Source organism: Alosa sapidissima, chromosome 10, assembly GCF_018492685.1.
Source record: "Alosa sapidissima isolate fAloSap1 chromosome 10, fAloSap1.pri, whole genome shotgun sequence".
NCBI classification, from domain to species: Eukaryota; Metazoa; Chordata; class Actinopteri; order Clupeiformes; family Clupeidae; genus Alosa; species Alosa sapidissima.
The window spans coordinates 24,909,517-24,934,576 of record NC_055966.1 but is presented as its reverse complement, the minus strand read 5'-3'; the positions used below and the strand labels follow the sequence as shown (position 1 = coordinate 24,934,576).

Genomic DNA, 25,060 nt, shown 5'->3' with positions numbered 1-25,060 from the left:
AAAATTCCATATCGGTGCATCTCTAGTTTAAAGTTTAAAGAGACAGGCTGTAAGCCTACAGTGTAACTGTGTGTTCGATTAGAGAGGCTGGAGGCCACGTACCTCTCAGGCCAGCTGTGCCCATGTAGCTCTTCTGCTGCTGGAACAGCTCCCTCTGCTGGTTGGTGAGAGGTAGTGTTACTCCTTTACTGTGGTAGCTGCTGCAGCAGCGGATCACCTGCTCGTAGGCCCCCTTCATGAAGTAGGTCCCGGGCTTGTCCTGAATAGCAGGTCATATGACACAAATATATGTTCATCCAGAGTTAAATACGTACTGCATTTCTAAATGTTTTAATGAAATAAAAATACGTAACGTTCAGCAGCACACACACACACCAGCCTTATTCCCCTTATAAGCCAATACCATAAAGTCCCTGCACTGGTCACACACACACACACACACACACACACACCCGTCACCCGTAACTGTTAACAATGCAGTGCTCATGAGAGCATGCTGCTCTGTGACCATGCTGTTTGTGTGTCAGTGCCTGTGGAAGTGGTGTGTGTGGTGGGCTGTGTAAACATGCCCCGTTGCACCATACACTGGCTGTTTGTCAAAGTCGAGGATCCCCGAGGATTCATGCTTGGTAGAGCTGAGCCCTGCCGAGTCAAATCCTACAAAAATGAATCAAGGCTTCTTCTTAGCATTCGGAAAACACACAATAGAACAGACTAGCGAGTGTGCAGGAAGCTGCAGGTGTGCGTTACTGAAAATCAATACCTCCTGCCCGCTTCATTTTGAAAAGCAATGAATGCACTACCGTAATTCTCCCACTTCAAAAAATTGAATTATATATATATATATATATATATATATATATATATATATATATATATACACATACACACACACACACACACACACACACACACACACACACACACACACACACACACACACACACACACACACGTTTGATTTGTTTGCTAAAACAATCCACGGAGCAGCAACCATTAAGCAAAATTGTAAAGAGAAAAAAATAATAATTAGCTCGCAATCACTCTCATTGAATAAGATATAAATAAATACCCTTCCTAATTGCCTTCTTTACACGATTACAGTGTGAGAGTTGAAAGTTGTCAAAATGACCCGAGCCCATACTTCATTTAGGCTATTTTACAATGAAGGCGATGTTTACAAATAAATACATTTGTTTAGTACAGATTTTCTATCCTCCATAAATGTGTGCCCAGGATTGTGGGTGTTCCGAGCACACTTGAAAATTCAGCAAAACGAAAGACTCGGTCCTTGGTAGAATTGTATGGATGCTTGACATTGGAACAGTGGTTCGGTGGTGTTCAATGAGGTAGCATCCTTGAAAAGGCAGCCGTTGAGTATGCTTTCTTGACTTTGGGAAACGGTGACGGTGACAGACAGAGAGAGAGAGAGAGAGAGAGAGAGAGAGAGAGAGAGAGAGAGAGAGAGAGAGAGAGAGAGAGAGAGAGAGAGAGAGAGAGGGAGGGAGGGAGAGAGTAAAAAGAAAAGAATGTGAGAGAGATTGTTTGTTTGTTTAATTTAAGGCCATTTCCGCAACTAAGGCTATTTAATTGCCAGAGCACTGTGTGTTATAGAAACTTAAATATGTTTCTTAAAATCTATGCTAATAAGATATTCTAACCTTCAAAAGGTGGGACCTTTCTAAAAACATCAGCTATAGAATTTTGATGATAAAATTGTTGTCTTCTGGTTTTCAAGGCAGGGCAACAGATCAAAATATGTCTCACTGACAGGGGCGTTTTGCAAATTTGGCATAATGGAGGATGTTCACCACTCAATAGAAAGCTATGAGTAAATCTTGAATGTCCTTATACGGCATCTGGTATAGACTATTTGATCGTGTCTGGATTGAAAAGAAAAAAATAGTCTCTTCCTTACAGTAGGATGGATTTCGTATAGCTTGTTGTTGGTACATTGGTCCCATTCAGATTGCCACTTATCTGTGATGTAGAGGAGAGAGAGAGAGAGAGAGAGAGCAAGACACATGCTGCAGCGCTGCCACGCAGAGGCCAGCGGCCAGCTCACCTGCTGGGTACGGTGGACACAGCGGACAGCCATCCACTTCTGCTCCGAGGTGAAGGGCTTCTCCTCCAGCCGGACGTACTCCTGATGAACCCCCTCCAGACCCATCTACAGAACACACACAAACACATTAGACATGCAAACTTCTGACCTAACTGACATGCTAACTAGCTAGCTTATGTACTTGTATGTGTCTACTCCCTGTGAGTACACAGACCCCAATATGGTTGGAGATGGGATGCTGTTGCTTGTGGCGCAGGTCCCCCCAATAGATAGTTCTAGAACTTGCCCAGCCCCACTCTCACTGGCCCGGCCCCACCACTACCACCACCTCCATGGATGTTTCTGCCAGCTTGCCTTAGCGCCACTAGTGCCACCAGCGCCAGTCCTCCCCACAGTGACCGTGCTGGCACCTCCACTGGCACTGCCCGTCTGCTAGCCAGCTGCTTCCTTTCCCTCCCTCCTCCTGTTCTATAGCCTAGTCTCCTCTCCTCCCTCCTCCTCTTCAGTAGCCTACTCTCCTCCCTCCTCCTCTTCTCTAGCCTACTCTCCTCTCCTCACTCCTCCTCTTTTCTAGCCTACTCTCCTCTCTTCCCTCCTCCTCTTCTCTAGCCTACTCTCCTCTCCTCCCTCCTCCTCTTCTCTAGCCTAGTCTCCTCTCCTCCCTCCTCCTCCTCTTCTCTACTCTCCTCTCCTCCCTCCTCCTCTTCTCTACTCTCCTCTCCTCTCCTCCATCCTCCTCTTCTCTAGCCTACTCTCCTCTCCTCCCTCCTCCTCTTCTCTAGCCTACTCTCCTCTCCTCTCTCCTCCTCTTCTCTACTCTCCTCTCCTCCCTCCTCCTCTTCACTAGTCTCCTCTCCTCTCCTCTCCTCTCTCCTCCTCTTCACTAGCCTACTCTCCTCTCCTCTCTCCTCCAGTAGCTGCTGCTGCTACCGCTGCTGACTCACTACGTCTGGAGTGCCACTGTGCGTTGCTCCTCTGGGGCCGGTGCCCATCACTCTGCATCAGCCGAGCCAGAAACACCCCCAGCCCCACTCACCACACCTGCCCGCTAGTCAGCTCCTTACCAGCTGCCTGCCACTGCCGGCACTCAAACAATCTATCGGTCACCAGGGGACCAGTCTAAAGGGTACACCAGAGGGGTGTGTGTGTGTGTAGGTCTGTGTAATGAGGCCTTTGTCTTCTCCTGATGTAAGGGGAATTTGTTTTTGCATTTATTTTTTTTTTGCATGTTTTTGCCTCCGTGCCACAACACTGCAGGGGATTAAGTGAGCAGAATATTCTATTAACTAAAAGATAAACTGCGTAAGAAACGGAAGTCTGTAGACCTATGAAAACAGCCCTAGATCTGTGGATGTATAACCATGACAACCACTTGCATTTATTTTGGACATGAACTCAACTCAAAACATAAATATAGAAATATTACTAATACTAATCATATACAGTAGGAGTTTGGTTCCAAAACACTATATTCTTCATTTTAATGATTTTTTATAAACCATTTTTTACATTGTTTACAAGTAATTTCAGTGGAACTGTAGTTGGGTATTGTTGTTTGATTTATCTTAACTCAATCAAAACAACACAACTGCAATTCAATTTTATTGATATAACCTGAAATACGCAATTAAATTACATGACTTTTTAACGTTTTTGAAAATGGAGATATAGTGTTTTAGAACCAAACTCTTCACAATGCCATGTGTTATACCATTTGCCTACTCTATGTAGAAAGGAAACAACCTGTACTCCAGAGCTCCATCAGCTCTGCTATGCTGATAGATGCTCATGTCTGCACTGCTGCGCCTGCAGCACTAACACTCCTACACCAGCAGCAGTGGCAGCAGGAGCCGAGAGCCCTGGGCTCAGCTCCCAATGTGATCATGACAGGCCCCTTTATCAAGCAAATATTATTTTTTCTAGCATCTCTCAATGTGGCTGTAAGTGTATGTGCGTGTTTGTCTGTAAATATGTAAAGGAGGCTCCCAAAGAACATCTCTCTGTGTGTGTGTGTGTGTGTGTGTGTGTGTGTGTGTGTGTGTGTGTGTGTGTGAGAGAGTGAGTGAGTGAGAGAGTGAGAGTCTGTGTTGTGGGTTGGAAAGATGAGGATGTACTGTATGTATGTATGTTTAGTTTATAGCGTGTTTTATTGCATGACAAAATGAGGGTCATCAACATAGTGTATTTGATTCTAGATAGATAGATAGATAGATAGATAGATACTTTATTGATCCCCAGGGGAAATTCTATGGGGTTGCTCCCTAAGCAAATGTCTACATTTTTTCCAGCATGTTTCACTGTGTCTTTGTGTGTGTGTGTGCCAATATTTGGGTTCTCTAAAATGTCACCAATCGCTGGAGCTCAGCACTTCCTTACTGAAGCCTCCTGCACAGCACTGGAAGATCACCCGCCTGATCAGGTCAGGTCAGGAGGACTGAGTGTATTGGATTGGGCTGATCATAACACACAGCAGCAGTTTTTTAGCAATGTTGCAGGGCAATGTTTCTGAGTATTGCTGTTTGGGCACAGTTCCACTGACATTGGGCAACCATTTTTTTCAAACAATATTCCTCAAAAAGTTGCCCCATAGAGAGAGGGTGCCCACCACTGCCCAGTGCTGTGTTGAGAGTGCGGGTAGCATACCTTCATGGCCAGGGCGATGAGCGCTCCCTCTGTGGGCTTCCCCATCAAGGTGCCGTTCCTGATGACCGCATCGCTACACAGACAGCCAGCCTGGTTTACGGCAGGGGGATATCAGACAAGAGCACACCAAGGAAAACAGTTAGCCACTGGACAGCCATACCTCGCCAACAAAAGCAAAAGTGTGTGTGTGTGTGTGTATGGTGGTGGTGGGCGTTCCTACTCCCTCACTCACCTCGACGACCTTGCGAAGGGAGACATTGGAGAAGCCGTGCACCAGATCGCCGTTGAGCAGCACCTCTCCAGCACTGTTGTACCCCACGCCCGTCACCTGGGGGAGACACCGCGGTGAGACAATGGCTCAAACACACACTTAAATGAGGTTATCACAGGGTACACAAATACACAGATTTAATTAGTGATTTATCTCTGTAGGGAAATAAAAAAAAAAGACTATGGCACTGCCGGTGCTTTTACAAGCTGAGTTGTAAGCTAGAGGAACCGCCAGCCACACACACACACACACACACAAAAAAGGTTACGGCGTGTCCTGCCAAAACCCCCAGACTCGCCCATCCTCCGGGACTGCTCTATTAAGCGGAGCCTGTGGCCGCCACGCATCGTAAATTAAAGAATGGCTCTGCAGGAGGACTCCCTGCATCAGCCCACCACTGCCGCACGCACGCCTTCCTCCGCCCACGCCGTCCCGCGCCGGCAGACTCATGAGCCCGTGCCCGAAACCGCACTGAACCGAACCGCAGGGCGCGGAGATGAGCCCAGCGCATGATTGAGGGGCCGCTGCATTCCCCTCCCTCCTGGACAGACCCAGGAAAGGACAGGACACACACACCCTTAAGGAATGAGGACTGCAGATGAGGGGGGGGGGACCGAACAGAGAAGCCATATTTCACCCCGGTGCAAGGGGGGGGTGGGGGTGAAAGAAAGAAAGAAAGAAAGAGAGAAGGGAGAGAGAGGAAGAGAGAAGAGAATGAAGGAAGAGTGTGATGTCTCTCAAGCAAAGAACAGGAATGTTTGCTGATGAGGGGGGAAAAAACTCTTCAAGGGCGTTCTCCTGACTTGTGATTAAAGAGCGGAGGATTTCAATTTTATCCCTGAGCTATGCGGCTGTTTCAGATGTCAAAGGTCAAGCTGCTTGACCCCTGGTATGTGACCTTACTTCTGCATGTTGGCCATCGGAGGTGAACAACTGTGTCACAGTCATCTCATTCTTGGTCAGGGTGCCCGTCTTGTCCGAACAGATGACGTTGCAGCAGCCTATGAGAGAGGGACACACACACACACACACACACACACACACACACACACACACACAGGAGTTGGAGGTTAATAACAGGAAGCTAATAACAGGAAGCTAATAACAATAGGGTTTTCATTAGAGGTTTGTGTGTCAAGTGCAAACTCCCAACATCTCCAATCCACCACTAAGGATTTGATGGGTCCAAACAAGCCATTCAGCTAACACACACACACACACACACACACACGGAACAGATGGGGAGAGCAAAAATATTTATGCCCACACAGGCATTCTTCTCTCTGACAAACACACACTCATTTTTCAATATGTCTCACACAAAAACTGCCTGTAAACACATTTGTACCCATCTATTTGTCCTCTTGTCCTGCACACACACAGACACACGGGAGGGGTGTTTATGACATCTTTTGCTCTGTAATCACCCCCCCCCCCCCCCCCCAAAAAAAAAACACACAAACTGGGAGGGCTGTTTATGACATATTTTGCCCTGTAATCTGACCACGCACACACACGCACAACGACACTGGGAAGGCTGTTAATGACATCATCTTTTGCCCTGTAATCAGACTACCATTTATTACTACTAAATATAAACTGAAATCGAAACAATTATTAAACACAAGCAAACATAGTTAAACCAGCCTTGGCCAGAGAAAGCACCCCCCGCCGGCCACAACAGTCTGGTCTCACATGACACTCGGGCGGCTCAGTAATGTGATTGATCAGGTCGGGGGACGGCAGACTCACGGTCACCTGATCCACTCCTCGGGCAGCTAATGAAGGGTGAAATTCTCCAATCACTGCAATTTCTCTTGACCAACCCCCCCCTCCGACACCCACCTACCCACACACCCACACAGAGAGCTGTTCTGCCGATGATGGGTGAGGCTGTAGTGGAGGAGCAGTTCCTCAGCACTGTCTGATTACATTCAGTCAGCTGTGAGATGAAGCCTTCCTCCGAGCACACTCACAGCAGCCTCCTGCCCTCCCAATGCCCCAGCACTGAGCCCAACCAGGCACACAAATCACAGGGGCGTACAGGACACTGGCATCCGGCCCAGAGAAGAGCCTGGTGGAGGAGGAGTGGTGGTGGTGGTGGAGGAGGAGGAGGAGGGGGGGGGGGTGAATACTGGCTGAGTCCCTCTATTCCTCTACGGTAAATTAAGTGGTGGCTCCACTGAGAATCAAGTGCACTTCAGACATTTATTTCAGATGATATCCATGTCCTGTGAAAGGGACTTCAGCAAAGCAGCTTCAGCAAAGAGTTTGGTTCCAAAATGCTATATCCTCCATTTTAATGAATTTTCATAAATCTTTTTTTGTTTGTTTTCCAAGTAATTTCAGTGGAAATATAATTGGGTATTGTTATTTGATGTTTCTTTGCTCAATCAAAACAGAACTGCAATTGTATTGATATTACCTGAAATACACAATGAAATAACATAACTTTCAAAAATGGATTTATAGCTTTTCAGAACCAAACTCTTCAATATTCAGTGCAATGGCAGTGCCTAGGTTGTAGTGAGGCTTCCCTTTGCTGTAAGTTGTTTGGGGTACCAAAAAAATTGCTGTATAAATGTGACATGTTGTTGTTGTTGTGTCATCAGCACTGTGTTTCAGAGAGACAGGGAATGCAGGACATACTTAGTGTTTCCACGATGGGCAGCTTCTTGACGATGGCTCGCTTTTTGACCATCCTCATCACGCCCAGGGCCAGAGTCACCGTGACTACGATGGGCAGGCCCTCAGGGATCGCCGCCACTGCCAGGCTGGCACACAGAGAGAGAAAGAGAGACAGAAAGTGAGAGTGAGAGAGAAAGAGAGAGGAGAGGGAGAGAGTGAGAGAGAGAGAGAGAGAGGAGAGGGAGAGAGAGCGAGATAGAGAGAGAGGGGAGAGGAAGAGAGTGAGAAAGAGAAAGAGAGAGGAGAGGGAGAGAGAGAGAGAGTGAGACAGAGAAAGAAAGTGAGAAAGAAAGTGTTAATTAAAACCTGGTGACTGGGTGTGAAAGAGAGGTGTGTGAATGACACCATACAGTATAACCAAACCCAATGTCTACAGCTCATCACAACCAAAGTGAGACAACCTGTAACTGAAAGGGTAAGAGAATAAGTCAATTCAAGTCAAGAACACACACATACACATGCACACACACTAAATAAACTAAGAAAGCCGGACAGAAGAGTAAAAAAAAAAAAACCCTTAACTGAGTGCACACACAGTCACCTGGCCCTTTCCCATAATAAACCATGACAACTCAAACACCTCGCACACCCTCCCCTGTAGTCAGCCCATCCGGTTGATAACCCCGGCCAAGTTGCGCCATGGGCCGTGGCTACTCAAACAGACCCTGTGTGTGCTCAGAAACCGCTTGTGCTTGGGTCAACATTAGGAGCCTGCTGGCGCTCGGCCCACCTGCAGCATGCCAATGCCACCACCTCTGTGCTCACCTGACACCGATGGTGAACATATCCATGATGTGCTTGCCCTGCAGCCACCCGACCAGCATGATGACTCCTGCCAAAGACAAACGAGCAGAGACGGAAAGCAGGCTTATTAGCAAAAGAGGAAGGGACACCGGAAAAAACAGAAACTTCACATTTTTTTATGTTCCGGAACAGAATCGTTTATCTAAAATAATGGTAACCGGTTAATACAGTTATTTTTTTCGCTCTTTGACAATATTCCTGTGCAATATGACTTGCTGATGACTTGTTCACTTCCGGTCGTTCACTCATTGGGAGAAATGCTATAGAGAAGCTTGCTGCCAGCAAGTACTGTAGCCTAATCGTATGCTTAAGCTGTAGCCTGTCTCTCAAGCTCAATCATAATAGGTACATATTCTACCAAGTATCTCACAAATGTTTGGTTTTAAATACAAATTATATCTATTTAGATCTAGGCTACGAATTTCCAATGCATTGTTGTAAAAATCTGCTGGGTCAAGCTAACAAAAATATAGCCTTAAGGAAAATTATGTAGACTAACAATATAAATTGAATTCTTAATGATCACCCTACTTACCATACTTGTATGTCCCGCAGCTGACATGGAACGTTATTAACCAGTTTGTGAACATTATTTTTTTGTTCTAACCGGTTCAGGAACATCAATTTTAGGGATGAACCGAAAACCGGAAACGTTAAAATACTGTTTCTGTTCGGAACGAACCAATTGGGGAAAAAAAAAAATCTGGTTCAAAGCCCTGGAGAGAACACATAAAACCAAACGTGAGAATGTGCTGTGTTGACAGGAAGTGAGCTCACCTATGATGCCGAATGAGTAGAGAGAGAGCTGCTTTCCCAGCAGGTCCATGCTCTTCTGTAGTGGGGTTTTGGGCGCCTGTGGGACAGAGGCACAAGTGAGGGGACCAGAGGAGGGCTGCATTCTTACATTAGTTCACTTTAGCAAAGCAGAGTCCAGTACACAAAATAGGATTCCATTTCATATTGATCAGTCGTTCACGTGGTTATTTGGCTTTCAACAAGCAGGATTTTTACCTCCTCAGCCTGCATCATCTTGAAGACCTCTCCAAACTCAGAATTTTCTCCAGTACCGATGACAATACCCTGTAGAACACAAGAATTAAACATGTGCGATATATTAAGTAAATTCACAACATGCAAAGACTGGTAGACTTTGTCATTATATCATTTAGCCTGACTCCTCTATCTACTGTACATCTAACATGAACATGCTATTGTAGAAAACTTTTTTCTTTACATTACACTTATTTGGAATAAAGAATGTGTTCTATGCCAGCCTGAACTTAGCCCCACCCACAAAATTTGAGGTCGGGAAGTCTGGTCTGGGCTTGTTCCATTGACGAGCCTCTAAAACTTGAGAATTGTGCGGACCAATCTAATCGTCCGGGCGGGCTAAATGATGGACAGATGAGCAACGGTGCCTATTCCTTCACGTGACCTGAGTGCGCTTCGGTTGATTTTGTTTACAGCAAAAAGCTTGTCAGTAGACGTTTATGTCGCTATCGTGGCTGTTGTACAAGATAGTCTAGCCTACTGACAGCCCAATAACTTTTAAAAACGAACAGAAAACAGCATTTGTCAAGGATGTGTTGGCTACTAGGATTCACAGTAGGCTAATTTGTTGGTCTGAATGGTTAGGTCTATCCAGTTGTGTGCAGAGGCATTTTTCCCCTGTATCGGTTGAAACACGCGCCATAAGAGATATAAGGACACACCTTTCTTTAACTCTCAATTAAATTAAAAAGTGACAGGTGGGCGGGACTTCCGGTTGATTAAGGCGGGAATTCCGGCAAAGGTGTTTGATTTCCGGTGAAGGCGGGACATCCGGGTTTTGAACTTGTCATCAATTGAGTCTGACATGTTGTTTGAATGTGTCGGGGTGCTTTTGTATGAGTCATGTGTCTGGGGGAGGGGGTGGGGTGTGTGTGTGTGTGTATGCATGGGTGTGTGTGTGTGTGGATGGGTGTGTGTGCATGGGTGTGTATGGGTGTGTGTGTGTGTGTGCATGGGTGTGTGTGCATGGGTGTGTGTGTGTGTGTGTGTGTGTGTGAAATAAAAGTGGTGTAAAAGTATGGGTAAAGATAGCGGGACAAAGGGATGGGACAAAGTAAACATGGCTAGTTTAGCAACTCCTGAAACTGTGGGTCCTAGTAGCGAGCGGCTAAGTGGGGCCTCTAAGAGAAAACATTAAGAGAAGACACAAGAGAAGACACCAGAGAAAGCTATAGGCCTCAGTATAGGCATCCGTTGAGTATGGATGCTTTTGAATTTGGCAGGGGTGCTTTTGTATGAGTCATGTGTTTGGGGGGTGTCTGTGTGTATGTGTGTGTACATGGGAGCGGGTGTACACGGATGTGTGTGTACGTGTGGGTGTCTGTGTGTGTGTGTGTGTGTGTCTCATGTGCTGGGGATGTGTGGTGTGTGTCATGAGGTGATCATGGGAGTGTCATGCCTAGACAATTATCAATTGTCACTACCATGACATCCCCCACCAGGACACAACCCATGACCAACACATCCGTGTACACCCCCACACCCTGTACACACACACCCATGTACACACACACACCTATGTATAAGTATATATACTCTTTTGATCCCATGAGGGAAATTTAGTCCCTGCATTTATCCCAATCCGTGAATTAGTTATTTGTGAAACACACACAGCACACAGTGTACACACAGTGAGGTGAAGCACACACTAATCCCGGCGCAGTGAGCTGCCTGCATCAACAGCGGCGCTCGGGGAGCAGTGAGGGGTTGGGTGCCTTGCTCAAGGGCACTTCAGCCTTGCCTACTGGTCGGGGTTCGAACCGGCAACCCTCCGGTTACAGGTCCGACACACACACCCATGTACACATACACACAAACACACACACACAACCCGGCTAAAAAAACACGAAATTACTAAAAAAACATACAAAATGATCATAAAAAGTACAAAAATGACACTGAAACCTACAAAACTGTCAAATTCAGTATCTCACCGCACACACACACACACACACACACACACAACCCCCTACCCCAGACACGTGACTCATACAAAAGCATTCCGCCACATTCAAACAACCTGTCAGACTCCATTGATGACAAGTTCAAAACTCGGATGTCCCGCCTTCACCGGAAATCAAATACATTTGCCGGAAGTCCCACCTTAATCAACCGGAAGTCCTGCCCACCTGTCACTTTTTAATTTATTTGTACGTTTCTGCCATAGGTCCAATTCCATACTCAAATTCTGAATTTTGAGTATGGCTACGTCAATCTTGTTCAGTGGGAACATCAGACATCCCAAGTCTCCCGGAAGTTCCGGGAGTCTCCCGCATATTGATAGCGGCTCCCTGACAAAATCTGCATATTTTATTTTCACAATTTCTATCTAGGCCTTGGTGTACTGACTAGACATTATTGAACATATTAATCTGTATTTAGGCTAAAGTTTTTTGTTTTTTGGGGGGGGATGGGGGGGGCAACATGACAGAGATGCTGTGTCTGTGCAGTACCTTGGCCTTCCCACATCGCACCAGTGTGCCCATGAAGGCGACGTTGCTCCGCGATGTGATGTCTCCATTGGTGGCCGCAGGCTGAGGAGCGCTGGACTTGGAGCAGGGGGTGGTCTCGCCCGTCAGACTGGACTCGTCCACAGACAGATCAGTGGCCTGGGGGGGGGAGGAGAAGGGGGGGGGGGGGGGCAGAGGGGCTGGGATCATGGCCTGTGGTCATGCAAACACAACCACTGCTATTTTTGAACCTTGTGATTAGATACAATAGAGGCATGTGACTAGTCCTGAAGTGCAAGAGCAAAAAAAAAAAAAAAAAGAACAAAGACAGAGGGCTATTTTGTGTAACATGGACCGAGTTTTTGTTTGTGCATTTATGTCTGAAAGAGACATAGTATGGGTATGCATGAGTAAGGAACACAGTTCAAAGTGTGTGTGTGTGTGTCTGTGTGTACCTCAAACAGGCGTAGGTCAGCTGGCACCCTTTCTCCAGTGGAGAGGCAGACGGTGTCTCCGGGAACAAGCTCCCGTGCTAGCAAATGTTCCAAGTGCCCTTCCCGTATACTAGAGAGAGAGAGAGAGAGAGAGAGAGAGAGAGAGAGAGAGAGAGAGAGAGAGAGAGAGAGAGAGAGAGAGGGAGGGAGGAGAGAGAGAGAGAGAGAGAGAGAGAGGGAGAGAGAGAGGGAGGGAGGGAGGGAGAGAGTAAAAAGAAAAGAATGTGAGAGGAAAATGCCAAAATGATGTTGTTATGGCGAGGAGACCAAGTGAGACAGTGGTTGGCAGGGCGTGGGTTAAAAAAAGAAAAAGAAAAAAGGGAGACATGCAGAGATAGAAAGAATGTGAGCGAAACATTGTGTGTGTGTGAGAAAGAGAGAGAGATGGAGAGAGAGAGAAAGAGAGATGGCGAGAGAGAAAGAGAGAGAGATGGAGAGAGAGAGAAAGAGAGAGAGATGGAGAGAGAGAAAGAGAGCAGCGCTTTGTGAAAGCAGGCCAGAGGAGGCGTGTGAACTAGCAGACCTTGAGGCTAGTCTTGTCTGCTAGAATCTGGGTTAGGGTGAGGTGAGCTTTGCAAACTGGAGTGTGAATGTGCGCTTGTGCCTGGCATGAGACGCCTGCCCAGCATCTCACATTATCCAGCAGGAACAGCCACAGGACGCAGACTACCCCTCCCAACACACAATCCCCACCCCCACTGGCTGAACAATCTCCTCCCATTAGTAGTCGAGGCACAATGCGGGCCTCTGGGCTGGCAAGATGGTGCGAGTATTCAGGTGGTGGAGCTCGGGGATGGAGACAGGGTGGGGTGAGAGGGAGCAGCAGGTGACTGGGTTGGTTCGGGTGGGGTAGGGTGAAGTAGGGAATGGGTCGAGTTTGGGCCGTGGGCAGTTTGTCTATTTGAAGTGCAAATGTGAAGCCGTGGGTCATGTTTGAAATGGAAATTACACAGGGTCTGTCCATCACTTTCTCTTGTTCCCTTTTTCGCTCGTGACCAGCGAGATCACATTGTTATTTGTAGAAGAGCTTCTTTCACAGGGAGACGAAGGGAGAAAGAGGAGAGGGCACGGCAGCATCTACGGATACTCTCAGGAAGCTCATCAAGGTGAAAGTGGTTGTGTGTGTAAATGAGAAAGAGAGAGAGAGTGTGTGTGTGTGTGTGTGTGTGTGTATGTGTGAAAGAAAGAGGGACAGATAGAGTGTGTGTTTCATGGTGTGTGTGTCTTTTAGTGTTTAAATGTATGCCATCTGGATCAGAGTATTGCACAATGTAAATGTACGTTGGACACATTTGAGTATGGGTGTCTCATACAGTGCATGTGGAAGAGGGCAAATGAGAGGGAAAAATAGACACCAAGCTAGCCTGGGTTTTCCCATGCTGCCTTACACGCACAATTTTATTCACGCTGCTAGGCAGCCTGGATTCCATGGAGCAAATTTTCGTCTCAGTTAGGGGACCAATCACAGAACGGAGGGAGGGCAGCAAGACGATGACGACACACCGAAGCCGTTATGAGCTACGTACAGACGCATTTGATAGACATTCGTAGCGCCCAATCTGGGCATTCGTAAACCACGTTTCAAATACAAGAAAATGAATGTCTAGTTCCCAGACCCCATCTCAATGAGATAAGGTCTGACGTTAGCCAGGCTAACACCAAGCTATGCAAATAGGAGAGCGAGATCGTGGGAAGAGAGAGAGAAGACAGTGAATGAGTAAAATCTATTTACCAGTGACATTCTGGAGGCACGAGTTTCCCCAATTCCTCCAGTGACTTCTCAGATCGGTACTCCTGCAAGAAACATACTGACAATGAGACGGACAGAAAGATTTATTGCATCAAAAACTTAATGCATCACCAAATGAGGAGATTATGTACGGCAGTAATAATCTTAAAAGCTAACAATAAAGAAAAAGAGAGAGCGAGAGAGAGAGAGAGAGAGAGAGAGAGAGAGAGAGAGAGAGAGAGAGAAAGAAAGAAAGAAAGAAAGAAAGAAAGAAAGAAAGAAAGAAAGAGAGATATGCAGCCAAGCCCTTCCCTGAAGATAGGGCACAAAGAACGGACACACATATAAATAAAGACCTCAGCATGCACTCACTCCATTACACACACACACACACACACACACACACATACACACCAGGCTTTCAGTCTAAAGCCTTTTTCCAATTTCCTTTTTATTTTCTCCTTCATCTCACCAAAGGCTTTTGCAGCCACTCACATTTTGCTTCCCACACACACACACACACACACACACTTAAAGCATCACCAATTGCCAATTAACAGGCAGATATGTGCTAATTAAATTATGACCCTGACCGCTACTTTACACATAGATCAATACTGTCAAACATCAGCTTACCTGGACAAAGGCAACGGTCACAACGATAATAATGGCCTGTGGAAGAGGAAGAGAGATCAGATGACACCACATCTCTCTTGTTTAACCAAATTAAGTCAATTATTGGTAACATCATTCAAATGTATCATTTACTTCCTTTTCTTGAGACTTCTTTTGTTTCTTTATTTGACTGATTAAAGTAACCACAGCAACAGAGGGGCGATCATGTTCTTACCACTGTGATGCTGACGGCATCGTCAAACTGTCGCATCAACACACTGATAACAGCGGAGGCCAGGAGCAGCATGATAAGGGGGTCCTTAAACTGCAAGCAGTGGAAAGAGAGGGAGAGAGAGACAAACAGAGGGAAAGAGAAAGAGAGAGAGAGAGAAATATGGGAGAGAGAGAGAGAGAGAGAGAGAGAGAGAGAGAGAGAGAGAGAGAGAAATATGGGAGATGGAGAGAGAGAGCGAGAGAGCAAAGGAGGGAGGAAGAGAGAGAAATACAAAGAGAGAAAGAGAGGGAGAGAGAAAGAGAATGAAGTCAATAGGGCAGAGTGAATGAATAGAAAGCGAGAGACAGGGAGAGAAAACAGTAAGGGAGGTTACCCAAGGGTCTCAATTCAGTGCAAAACAGATGACTAATAAGCCCGACAACCCAGTACACAATTTCACAGAAAACCTACTTTGGGAAATGGCATAGGGGAAAAAAAACACACAACAGGACAAAGACACACAGTTGCATTCACAGATTCTGCAGCTCAAGCAGACACTGACGCAACAAACCCTCAAGGTCACCATGTGCTCCCTTGGTGGGGACTGGAGCATTACACTGATAACTGCATTCCTGAACAGAAATGCAAGATATTTTGGGGTGAAACATCTGACTGTTGACTGGATGAGGGGGAAGAAAGAAAAAAAAAAAAAAAAAAAAAAAAAAATTCACAGCATCCATGTGCTGTCTCACCGACAACTCCCCCACTTTGGCAGACAGACCTGAATAAATGTTTGCTAATTTGGCATGCCTGTGAGAAAGACATTTCTACAAGGAAAGACAAACAGGACAAAAACAGCACCAAATTCACCGCCATGTTTGCAGTGGACTCGAGGTATTTTGGAGAGCTCTCGTCTCGTGCGAGGCAGGAAATGCCTTCGTTGGGCCCACCACATCCTTTGGTGTCTGTGGAGATGACCACAATGGCTCTGCACGCTCATGAAGCAGACCCTCTGCTGAGAATGAGGGAACAAACAGGGCACTTTGCCACACCACAGTCAACACCACGTCACCAACAATGACCCACATCTGACACGTCTGCGGAGGCTGCACCTCTGGTCCACCAATTGTACTGTACACACAAGACGAAAGAGAACATTCTAGAAACAACCCCACCCACTCATCCACACACAAATCCCACCACTGGACATTTCAGGAATAGAGTGCACTTAAGGGACTGAGATCCTCAGCTGTGGGGGGCAGAGAGAGCGGCAGAGAAGCACCTGGTCTGGATGAAAGATAAGACCATTCTAGTATACAACACGCACGTGTGTGTGTGTGTGTGTGTGTGTGTGTGTGTGTGTGTGTGTGTGTGTGTGTGTGTGTGTGTGTGTGTGTGTGTGTGTGTGTGAGAGAGAGAGAGAGAGAGCTGCTCCACTGAGTGTTGAGTCATGCCGTCACCGCATGCCTCGATCAACACAATGATAAAAGGACAAAGGCTCTGCCTTCATCATCCAACATCCACACCGGTTCCTCTTGACTACTAATGTCAATAAAGTGAGACACACACTCTCAGTTACATTCCCCCATGTATTTTCAAGTTTGTGAGTGTGTGTGTGTGTGTGTGTGTATACACTATGTGCGTGGTAGTAGGATCTGACAATCACAGACTACCTTGTCTCTGGTAACTAGCAATTAGAGGGAGAGTGTGCAGCTGAGATGTGATTATTTCCTTTGACTGAGTAATTGAACAGGGCTCTGCCGAGACCAAAAGACAAGTGTGATGTAATTAGTGAGCTGGATACCAGGACATTAAAAATAAGACCTGATACAGCAGCAATCACCTGGAGGGTCTGGGAGAACTTATTTCCCTTTCCTCCACAAACAACACTTAACAGCGAACAGGTAGACAGCCAACAGGCTACCAGTACCAGGGTCTCATTTTGATTTTTTGCTAGTGTGAGGAAAATCCCTTTGGCATTTTAAACGTCTGTTGCTACATTAAACATGCAATCATGCTAAACTACTTAACTGCTTTTTAAAAATGCCACTTGCTTGGCTGAATATCTGTAGTACATGTATCTGTTGGAGATTTAAAGGAGATTTTGTAAGATATTTGGGAGATTTTCTTTGTCATTCCAGTATATGGGATCATGGCCAAGTCTGTCTTGGGTGGTGAAGTGTGGACAAATAATAGGGGCAAAAGCTCCAAGAATAGCAACACAGCAAGAGAGAGAAAGAGAAAGAGAGAGAGAAAAGAGAGAAAGAGACAGAGTGGAAAAAAAGAGAGCAAGAGAGTGAGAGAAAGGAAAGAGAGGAAAGAGAGAGAGAGAGAGAGAGAGAGAGAGAGAGAGAGAGAGAGAGAGAGAGGTGTTTTTGAGAAAACAAGAGCAACACAGAGGAATCAAGAGACAGACCGGAAAAAAGGGAGACGTGAGCTTGACTCAGCCTCTCTGCTTCCTCAAAGCGCTGGCTGCATCTGAAGTGACAGATTAAAGAGCCCTCTCCTTGTTGCTGTTCACGGAGAACCGCGGAGGAGCAGCACACCTCCCGACAGCTCTCTCCACCACCCCCACCGGCTCACTTTCAGCACGAGCGCTGAGGCTCTGACCCGCACGCCTAAATGCTGAGCGTGTCAGGCTGCTACACTACATTACCCAGGCTGACACGGAGAAGCCCTCCGAATGAGGGTGGGGTGGGGTTGGTGGGGGGTGTAGATGCAACCAGGAGGATGGTAATTGAAAGCTGGCTGACACTTAGGGTTTGACAAGACTGGCTAAGTAACAGTGAGGAAAGAAAAACTGAGGTGAGGTGGGGTGGGGTGGGGCGGGGAGTGTGTGTGTGAAATGTGGGCGGATTTTTCTCCATCATCCTGGAGATGATTTTGATTTGGGCATTGATTTGTCAGCAGCCATCCTACGCTACAATACAGAAAGCTCAGTGGAGGAGCTATTCAATGGGTTCAGTGTTAAAGAGAAAGAGATCACGATGTGGTCTGAAGTGTGTGGAGCCGGTGTTGTGGCAGACAGCGCCAGAGCAGTGGGAGGCAGGGCAGTGGGTGGAGGTGGTGTGTGTGTGTGTGTGTGTGTGTGGGGTGTGCAATCCTGGAGGGGTAGAGAAAAGGAGAGAGAATGATAGAACAATTGTCTTAAATTGTATAAAAATTGTCCTTAATTGTCTACAAATTGTCTTAAATCTTACATTTTAAGATATATTTTCTTAATCCATTGGCAGATAAATTTGCTTGTTTTTTATGTCTTAATTTAAGAAGATTTTGATTTAAGTCAAATAATCTTACAAGAAAGCTCAAAGTAAGTATCCTTATACTAAAAACAATACTAACTAGATTTTTTATCTTAATATAAGATTGTAAGACTTAGTGAGATATCACTTTTTGCAGTGAAGAAGAGGAGAGGAGGAAGAGCAGAAGAAGGTAACAAAGAGATACAAGGAAAGGGTGAAACTAGATTTACCGGATAACTGTAGAATTGCCGCATGGAAGAGAAAGAATGCGGGTGTGTGTGTGTGCCTGCGTGCATGTGTGTGTGTGCCTGCGTGTATGTGTGTACACACATGAACACACACAAAGAAAATCACACACACACACATACACTCACACGCCACATTTGGAGAAAGAGGTGTTGTGTGTATCCATAACATCTATGTTGCTGCTGCTATTGTCAACAAAGTCACATGACTGAATATTGTCTGAGCAATTATTGCACCTGTCAAATTTGTGTAATATGTATTCTGAATTGTGGACACAAATGAAAAAGTAAAATGTATGTGTGTGCATGGATGGATTATGTTAGAAATGAAGGGTCCCTGGCTCCACCCCAACTCAAAAAGCAGCAATGATTCCAACCACTGTACAATGTGCCCTTTCTTGTAGGACCTGCCACACTTTGTCTGTTCTGAGCAATTGTGTTGATCCTCAATTTGCAACGTACCATACCAGAAACAAAACAAAGTATTATGGATCTACTGGGGGTCATTTCAACTGGCGATGAAAGATCACAACAATGCTGCTAATGCTAGCAGAAGACATGAACAGAGGGTAGTGAGAATAGGAGGAACAGATAAGGGGGATTAAGAGAGGAGACCAAGAGAGGGAGGAATTCACAAAAAAATGATTGCTGGACAAATATGAAGGGGAAAAGCTCCCAATTGGTCTGCTATAATTAGGCACAGGCTATGGGTGTCGGAAGGCTGGCTGACTGGCTTAGATTTCAGCCTCCTCCTACAGATGACACTGGGCATTTTCAACATACTTCCTCTCGTCTGTCCATTTAAAGTGGCCCAAGGCCTTTCTTCCGCGCCACTGCCCACGACAGGCCTTGTAAAGACGGCCACAAACGCCTCAGCGGGAAAAAAAAAAAAAAAATGTTTGGTGGGGGGAAAAAAACTGCAGCCAACTGCAGTGCACTGTGCATCTCAGTAGAGATCTCATTAAGTCCTGCCCACCTGGGAGATGTATTTCTTCCACAGCGGTTCATCTTCACTGATGTCAAATTCGTTCCAGCCATGGTAGACACGGCGACGGGTCACCTCCTCGTGAGTCAGGCCAAACTGCAGGTCAGCCTAGAGAGTCAGAAAGAGAGAGAGAGAATGAGAGAGAGAGGGGGGGGGTCAGATGAGACAGATACGGTGACGGTGGCAATTGGTTTGCAAATGGGTTGTGACTTTTGACTCACTGAGGTGGAACAATGGCAGTAGTTGTTTTTTCATGTTTTTTTTTTTTTTTCAAACTAACAAACAAAGGCTTAGATGTTAGTGTGCATCAGGAGCATCAACCAGTAGGATTGGTTGATGCCGACACTGATGACCTTTGTCAGTCAGCTCTGCACTAGGGACTGCAGGGGCACTGCAGGGAGTCAATAGGGGAGATCCAACTAATAATTTGCATGCTTCCTCCATCCTGGTTCCTCCAGATATAGTTTCAATACAGAATGTTCATTAGATCATTAACAATGTCTCAATTTGTCAAATGCTCTCAAAAAACTAAGGAATAGGAGAGGACCTATGGCCTGCAGCCAGACCAACGGATACCCTGTCTCTGCTGAATTACTGAAGCTAAGCAGATGTGGACTTCTTAGTACTTGGATGGGAGACTTCCTTGGAAAACTCAAGTTGCTGCTGGAGGTGGTGTTGCATGACAGCTTCCCTCTGGCCAAAATATCAATCCCAAAGCCCCAGTGCAGTGTTACTGAAGGAGATGCCATCCTATGGATGAGACATTAAACTTGAGGTCCTGACTCACTGTGGCCATTGAAGATGCCATGGCACTTATCGCAAAAAGAGGACTTTTCACACTATAAATTAGGTCTATAACACCAATTATCAACTCTGCTATGCACTATTTAGTTTGGAATTCATGTAATCACACATTTAGCCTAGTTTAGATTTAAACAGATAACACATTAACTGTGATATTAACATTTGGAATACAAAGAATATACTGTAGGGCAATTCCAAAATTGACTTTTTGTCAGATCCATAACGCCAGTGAAATGCCTTGGCATTTGTATGATGTGAATGAGAATTCATTTTTTATGCATTTTTTCTCATGTACATTCTTCAGCCAAAAATAGCAAATGCTCACATTTCATGTAATCAATCACATTATACCATACCATCACATTTTATTGGCTATGGATGTTACAAAAAACGTAATTTTCCATGGAATTGCCCTATAATGACACTGAATCACGGAATTAAATGTAGGCTTGAACCAATGTCAGTAAAAAAAAAAATGTGTGGCCAATATCAGCTTGGGGGCAAAGGACCAACCTTCTCTGAATGTTGAAGGCCACGTGAGCTGTGAGTCCACCGAGCATGCTCAGTCATGTGCTCTATGGATCTGCTGGCGGGGCATATCATCGGACACTAAGGTCAGTGCAACACTGCTGAGACCCCATCTCTCTGACCATTGTAGATCACATAACATCGGAACTCACCTCCCCTTCTATCTATGCACCTAGGCCATGAGGACACGAGCAGCAATAGACCCTTTCATCAATAAAAACAAAAACAATGCTTGAACGTTCTATTTGGGCCCCAATCTACTTCCTCTACATTAAGATAACATATGGAATGTTAAAAAGGAAGTCTTGTGGGGCCAACTATGATGCTGATAATGGAACTCTCTTGAAAGGGTCCATACTGGTTATGGAACCAGACTTGTGACCAAATAGTGGTGACCACTATTGTGACCAAATAGTGGCAGGTTCCATCCCTCAATGGCAGGGAAAATGTGGTCTGAACACTCTTCTATGTCCATATACACTTGACTAAAATGCAGAGAAAGAATTTCCTTTGGATGGATGGATCTATCTATCTATCTAGATAAAATCCAACAGGACGGTCATTTTAATTAGGTTGAATCACAAAATCTCCACCTTAGGACCTCTAACAGTACTACCTATCCCCAATCAGTGTGCCAAATGTCACAACTCACAATAATGTACAATAATAACATATTACTTCACTGCTTGGCCCCCAAAAAGGTATACACACTAAAGGCTGTTTTATGCTTCTGTGTCGAAGCGACGGGCAGAGTCCTGTGCGTTGGCATGTACCGCCTCCAAGCCTTTTGCCGTCGCCTGACACGCACCTCCAAAAAATTGTAACCTCGCATTGAGGCGACGCAGACCGGACTGTGATTGGTCCACTCACCCTGGGTGTTGAGCCGGCTGCTTCAAGCAACCTACTGTGGGGAGTAGCAACATGCTAGTTTGCTGACATCAGCTTTTTAAACTCAGACATATTTTGGTTACAATGACGGGGTTATCCGATCGTAAAATGTCTATTTGTCAGTAGCGTTTTGAAACTTCCCCAGCAAGCAGTATTTTGTGGGTAGTTGTGGGAAGTCCGCTTGCTAATATAACATAAACTGGCTTGCAGACACCTCGCAAATAACCTCAGACTTATTTTCTGGTTACAATAACTAGGTCATTGGAACATAGTGTTTCTAGTATTTCTCGATAACTTCTAAAAAAAACTTCTCTCGATAAAATCTAAGCTAGAAAAGGCCAATCAAATAAGATTACTATTTCAGCAGTCTATGGAGTTCGCAGGCAGGAACTTCAAAAGGATCAAGGCAACGGCGTAGTCACAGTGTGGAGTTGACATAGAACCATAAAACAGCCGTAAGGGTGCCTTCACTGCTTCACCCCTATAATAATAAGAAAAGGTAAAAACACGTGCCTTGGCAGCTTGTCTGCTTGGCCGCTAATAAGAAAAAGTATAAAACACTTAGGATATTGTTTGACCCCCAAAAAAACAACAACATGCATGATCACTAACTACCTCATTCTACCCATCCCATTGTGCATAACTGAGAGGCTATTTAATAAGCAGACTGAGCGGGAGGGTCTAGCTAACAAGAAAAGTCAGAAGCAGAATAACACAGCTGCAGATAACAAAGTTATATCTGTCTGTCTGTGTGTTATCAGTCGTAATGCATGTCTCCAGTCTGTGTGGAGGTGTGATGGCGGTGTCAGGGGAGCTGGGATAATGGCAGCACTCTCTACAGCAGATGGCCTTGTCACAGGCACGCCAGAGGCCAGAGCCTACTCAGACAAATGGGTGACAAGGCAGTGTGTGCAGCTGAGGACAGACCAGAGAAAGGAGTGGGTTTCTTCTACTCTCTGTCTGTCCCTGTCTCTCCCTCTTTCTTTCTCTCTTTCCATCTCTCTGTCAATATCTCTGTCTTTCCATCACCCTGTATCTCTCTCTTCCCCGCTCTCTTTCAATCTCTTTCAATCTCTGTCTCTCTCTCTCTCTCTCTCTCTCTCACTCTGCCTCTGTCTCTTTTGAGCATCTGTCACTGCTGTCATAAGACTCTTCCCATTAGACACATCCTGCCATCCAGGGCTCTGTGAAGCTCCCTGGGCCTCAATTCATGCAGACTGGATGTGAGGAGACATCTGCTCAAGGTCACTCATATAACAAGTTATAATAAGATTTCTCACATGCTGTTCTCAGGCAAGGCCAAAAATGTTGCCTTTGTGGAACTATTACTCCTTTAAAATATGGTCTGACAAATTAAAACAAATTAATGCTATACATTCTAAACTGGTAATCAGTAACAGCTTAAAACTGTGTAAGCGATATATTTTGGTGATCTATAACGTTAACCTGAATATCACTTGAGTTAGCCCTGATGGTGTTTAAGTGTCGACAGCCTCAGAGTCGGAGTCTCGGAAGAGGACTGTGGGATGTGATGAAGAATGTGTGCTGCACTGATACAGCCAATCTACCTAATTAGCTTCAACTTCTGAGTGCAGCCAAAGCAGTGCATTTTAAGCAGATCCACATGACTCAAACTAAATCGTGGGGGGAAACCTTAACTTTCTTAGGAAAGACATTCCTGCCCTTAGAAATACACCAAGAATATGAAGAAACAACTAAAGCTAGGATGGCCAATTCGTACCACATGTGTCGTGGCATACATACAATATACAATGCAAGTCACTGGAAGAGTCCTGTGTGGCAATGTTCAAGAGATAACTCTTAAACTCCTTTAAATTACACATGACATGATTCACCATCCCACTAAAGAGAACTTACCTGCAATGTGCATACAACTTCGTTCACTGGTAATTCGCTGGCTTTTTTGGAGGTCAGTACTGGCACCATGGTCTCATCTTCACGATCTGGGGGACTCTCAACAAGCTGTTCAAACCAATACGAGAAGAGAAAAAAACAGAAAGCATATTTATTGAGGGGCAGGCATAAACTGGTCAAACATTGATATAATGGGACTGTATTACAGCCAGTGTACAGTGCACAACAATTTAAGAGATAATCCATCTCCACAATCACAAGATAATCCCTGCTGTGCATGGATTGGGTGGAATGATATTACAAAGATAAAACAGGGATTAGGCGGCAGCCTGGAGGTTAGCGAGCGCAGAGGAGTAGATGATTGCTCGGGTGTGATGGCCGATTGTTCTCTAGTGTTGTTGCATGACGCACCGATACTACACAGGTATAGTGATACCCTGACCTCCTACATTAAGAATGGTGTTTTAATTAGGTTGATAGAATTCCTTTGTTTGTTAGTTAAAACAAAGGAATTTGAGGTTCCATGTGTCGTCAAGACTATACTGATTCAAATTCTACTGATGTTTAAAGACCACTTTGTGGCTTTTTTTAGTTTAGTTTAAAATTACCAAGAAAAAGCAACAAAATGTAAAGAAACAACTGTTGTGACTAATGTCAAAAATGCCTAAGCTCTGTGTTGTCCAGATTTCCACTGAAGTTAGCATGCAAACCAACTAGCACCAGACCAACTCTCTTGTAAAATCACATTGTACCACGTGTGGCCACTGTATTTAATACAATACAGGTCACGGAAGAGTGCGGCTGCATTCAAGACAACTCAAGGCCTTCAAAATTCCTTCCAATTCCATTCCAAATTTCTTTCTACAACAGTCATTCACAACGTTAATGATAAAAAAAAACAAGGACATTTCTAAGTGATCTCAAACTTTTGAATGGTAGCGTAGCTCCTTTAAGGTTTTTGCCATGTTATCGATTCAGCATTTGATATTTAGGCATGGTATCATATCAAAGTCATTATTTTGGTATCGTGACCACATTATGTTCACTCTTCGTCCTCACTCTACAGAAACAGAAACACTGCCATGATGTCCTATGGTCATCAATCACATCACAGCAACAAAGGCTCAAAACTGAAAACCAGACAGCCAATGCCAGCCTCCTGAGACCTCTTATCCTCCATCCTTATGAAATCAGCTCCTGTAGTTTAGTAAGAAGAAAAAAAAACTCTTGAGAGCCTTGAGAGTCGAGATAAACGGGAGAGCGAAATCAGAGTAACGCAATCAGGGGTGCCAAAGTGGCCCATTGATTGGAGGGTGGAGGCTAATGGGCATCACATCTTGGAGAGAAAGAGGCTCCATGAAAATGATGTTGATGTGAGTGGCTGAGAGCGTTTCTGCACGGAATGGAATGGGGGCTGGACTGTGAGGCTGGAAGCACAGGAAAGAGGTTTTGGGAGGAAGACTGTTGGGG

General features: G+C 45.3%; 1 protein-coding gene across 3 annotated transcripts in view; it reads right to left on the bottom strand.

Moving 5' to 3' along the window:
- atp2c1 (ATPase secretory pathway Ca2+ transporting 1) overlaps positions 1 to 25,060 on the bottom strand; it is a 49,034-nt gene that overhangs the window by 10,547 nt on the left and 13,427 nt on the right. For 2 of the 3 annotated variants that reach the window (XM_042106685.1, XM_042106687.1), the window contains exons 2-17: positions 23,594 to 23,698; positions 19,487 to 19,603; positions 15,045 to 15,134; positions 14,831 to 14,866; positions 14,198 to 14,259; positions 12,427 to 12,535; positions 11,975 to 12,130; positions 9,483 to 9,551; positions 9,249 to 9,324; positions 8,433 to 8,499; positions 7,629 to 7,753; positions 5,883 to 5,980; positions 4,941 to 5,036; positions 4,709 to 4,798; positions 2,066 to 2,170; positions 103 to 259 (exon numbers count right to left, since the gene is read on the bottom strand). In XM_042106685.1, the coding sequence (XP_041962619.1) occupies positions 103 to 259; positions 2,066 to 2,170; positions 4,709 to 4,798; positions 4,941 to 5,036; positions 5,883 to 5,980; positions 7,629 to 7,753; positions 8,433 to 8,499; positions 9,249 to 9,324; positions 9,483 to 9,551; positions 11,975 to 12,130; positions 12,427 to 12,535; positions 14,198 to 14,259; positions 14,831 to 14,866; positions 15,045 to 15,134; positions 19,487 to 19,603; positions 23,594 to 23,698 (1,558 nt within the window). Of the gene's footprint in view, positions 1 to 102; positions 260 to 2,065; positions 2,171 to 4,708; positions 4,799 to 4,940; positions 5,037 to 5,882; positions 5,981 to 7,628; positions 7,754 to 8,432; positions 8,500 to 9,248; positions 9,325 to 9,482; positions 9,552 to 11,974; positions 12,131 to 12,426; positions 12,536 to 14,197; positions 14,260 to 14,830; positions 14,867 to 15,044; positions 15,135 to 19,486; positions 19,604 to 20,812; positions 21,071 to 23,593; positions 23,699 to 25,060 lie in introns of those variants that run through there. The other variant, XM_042106686.1, reaches the window with a different exon arrangement.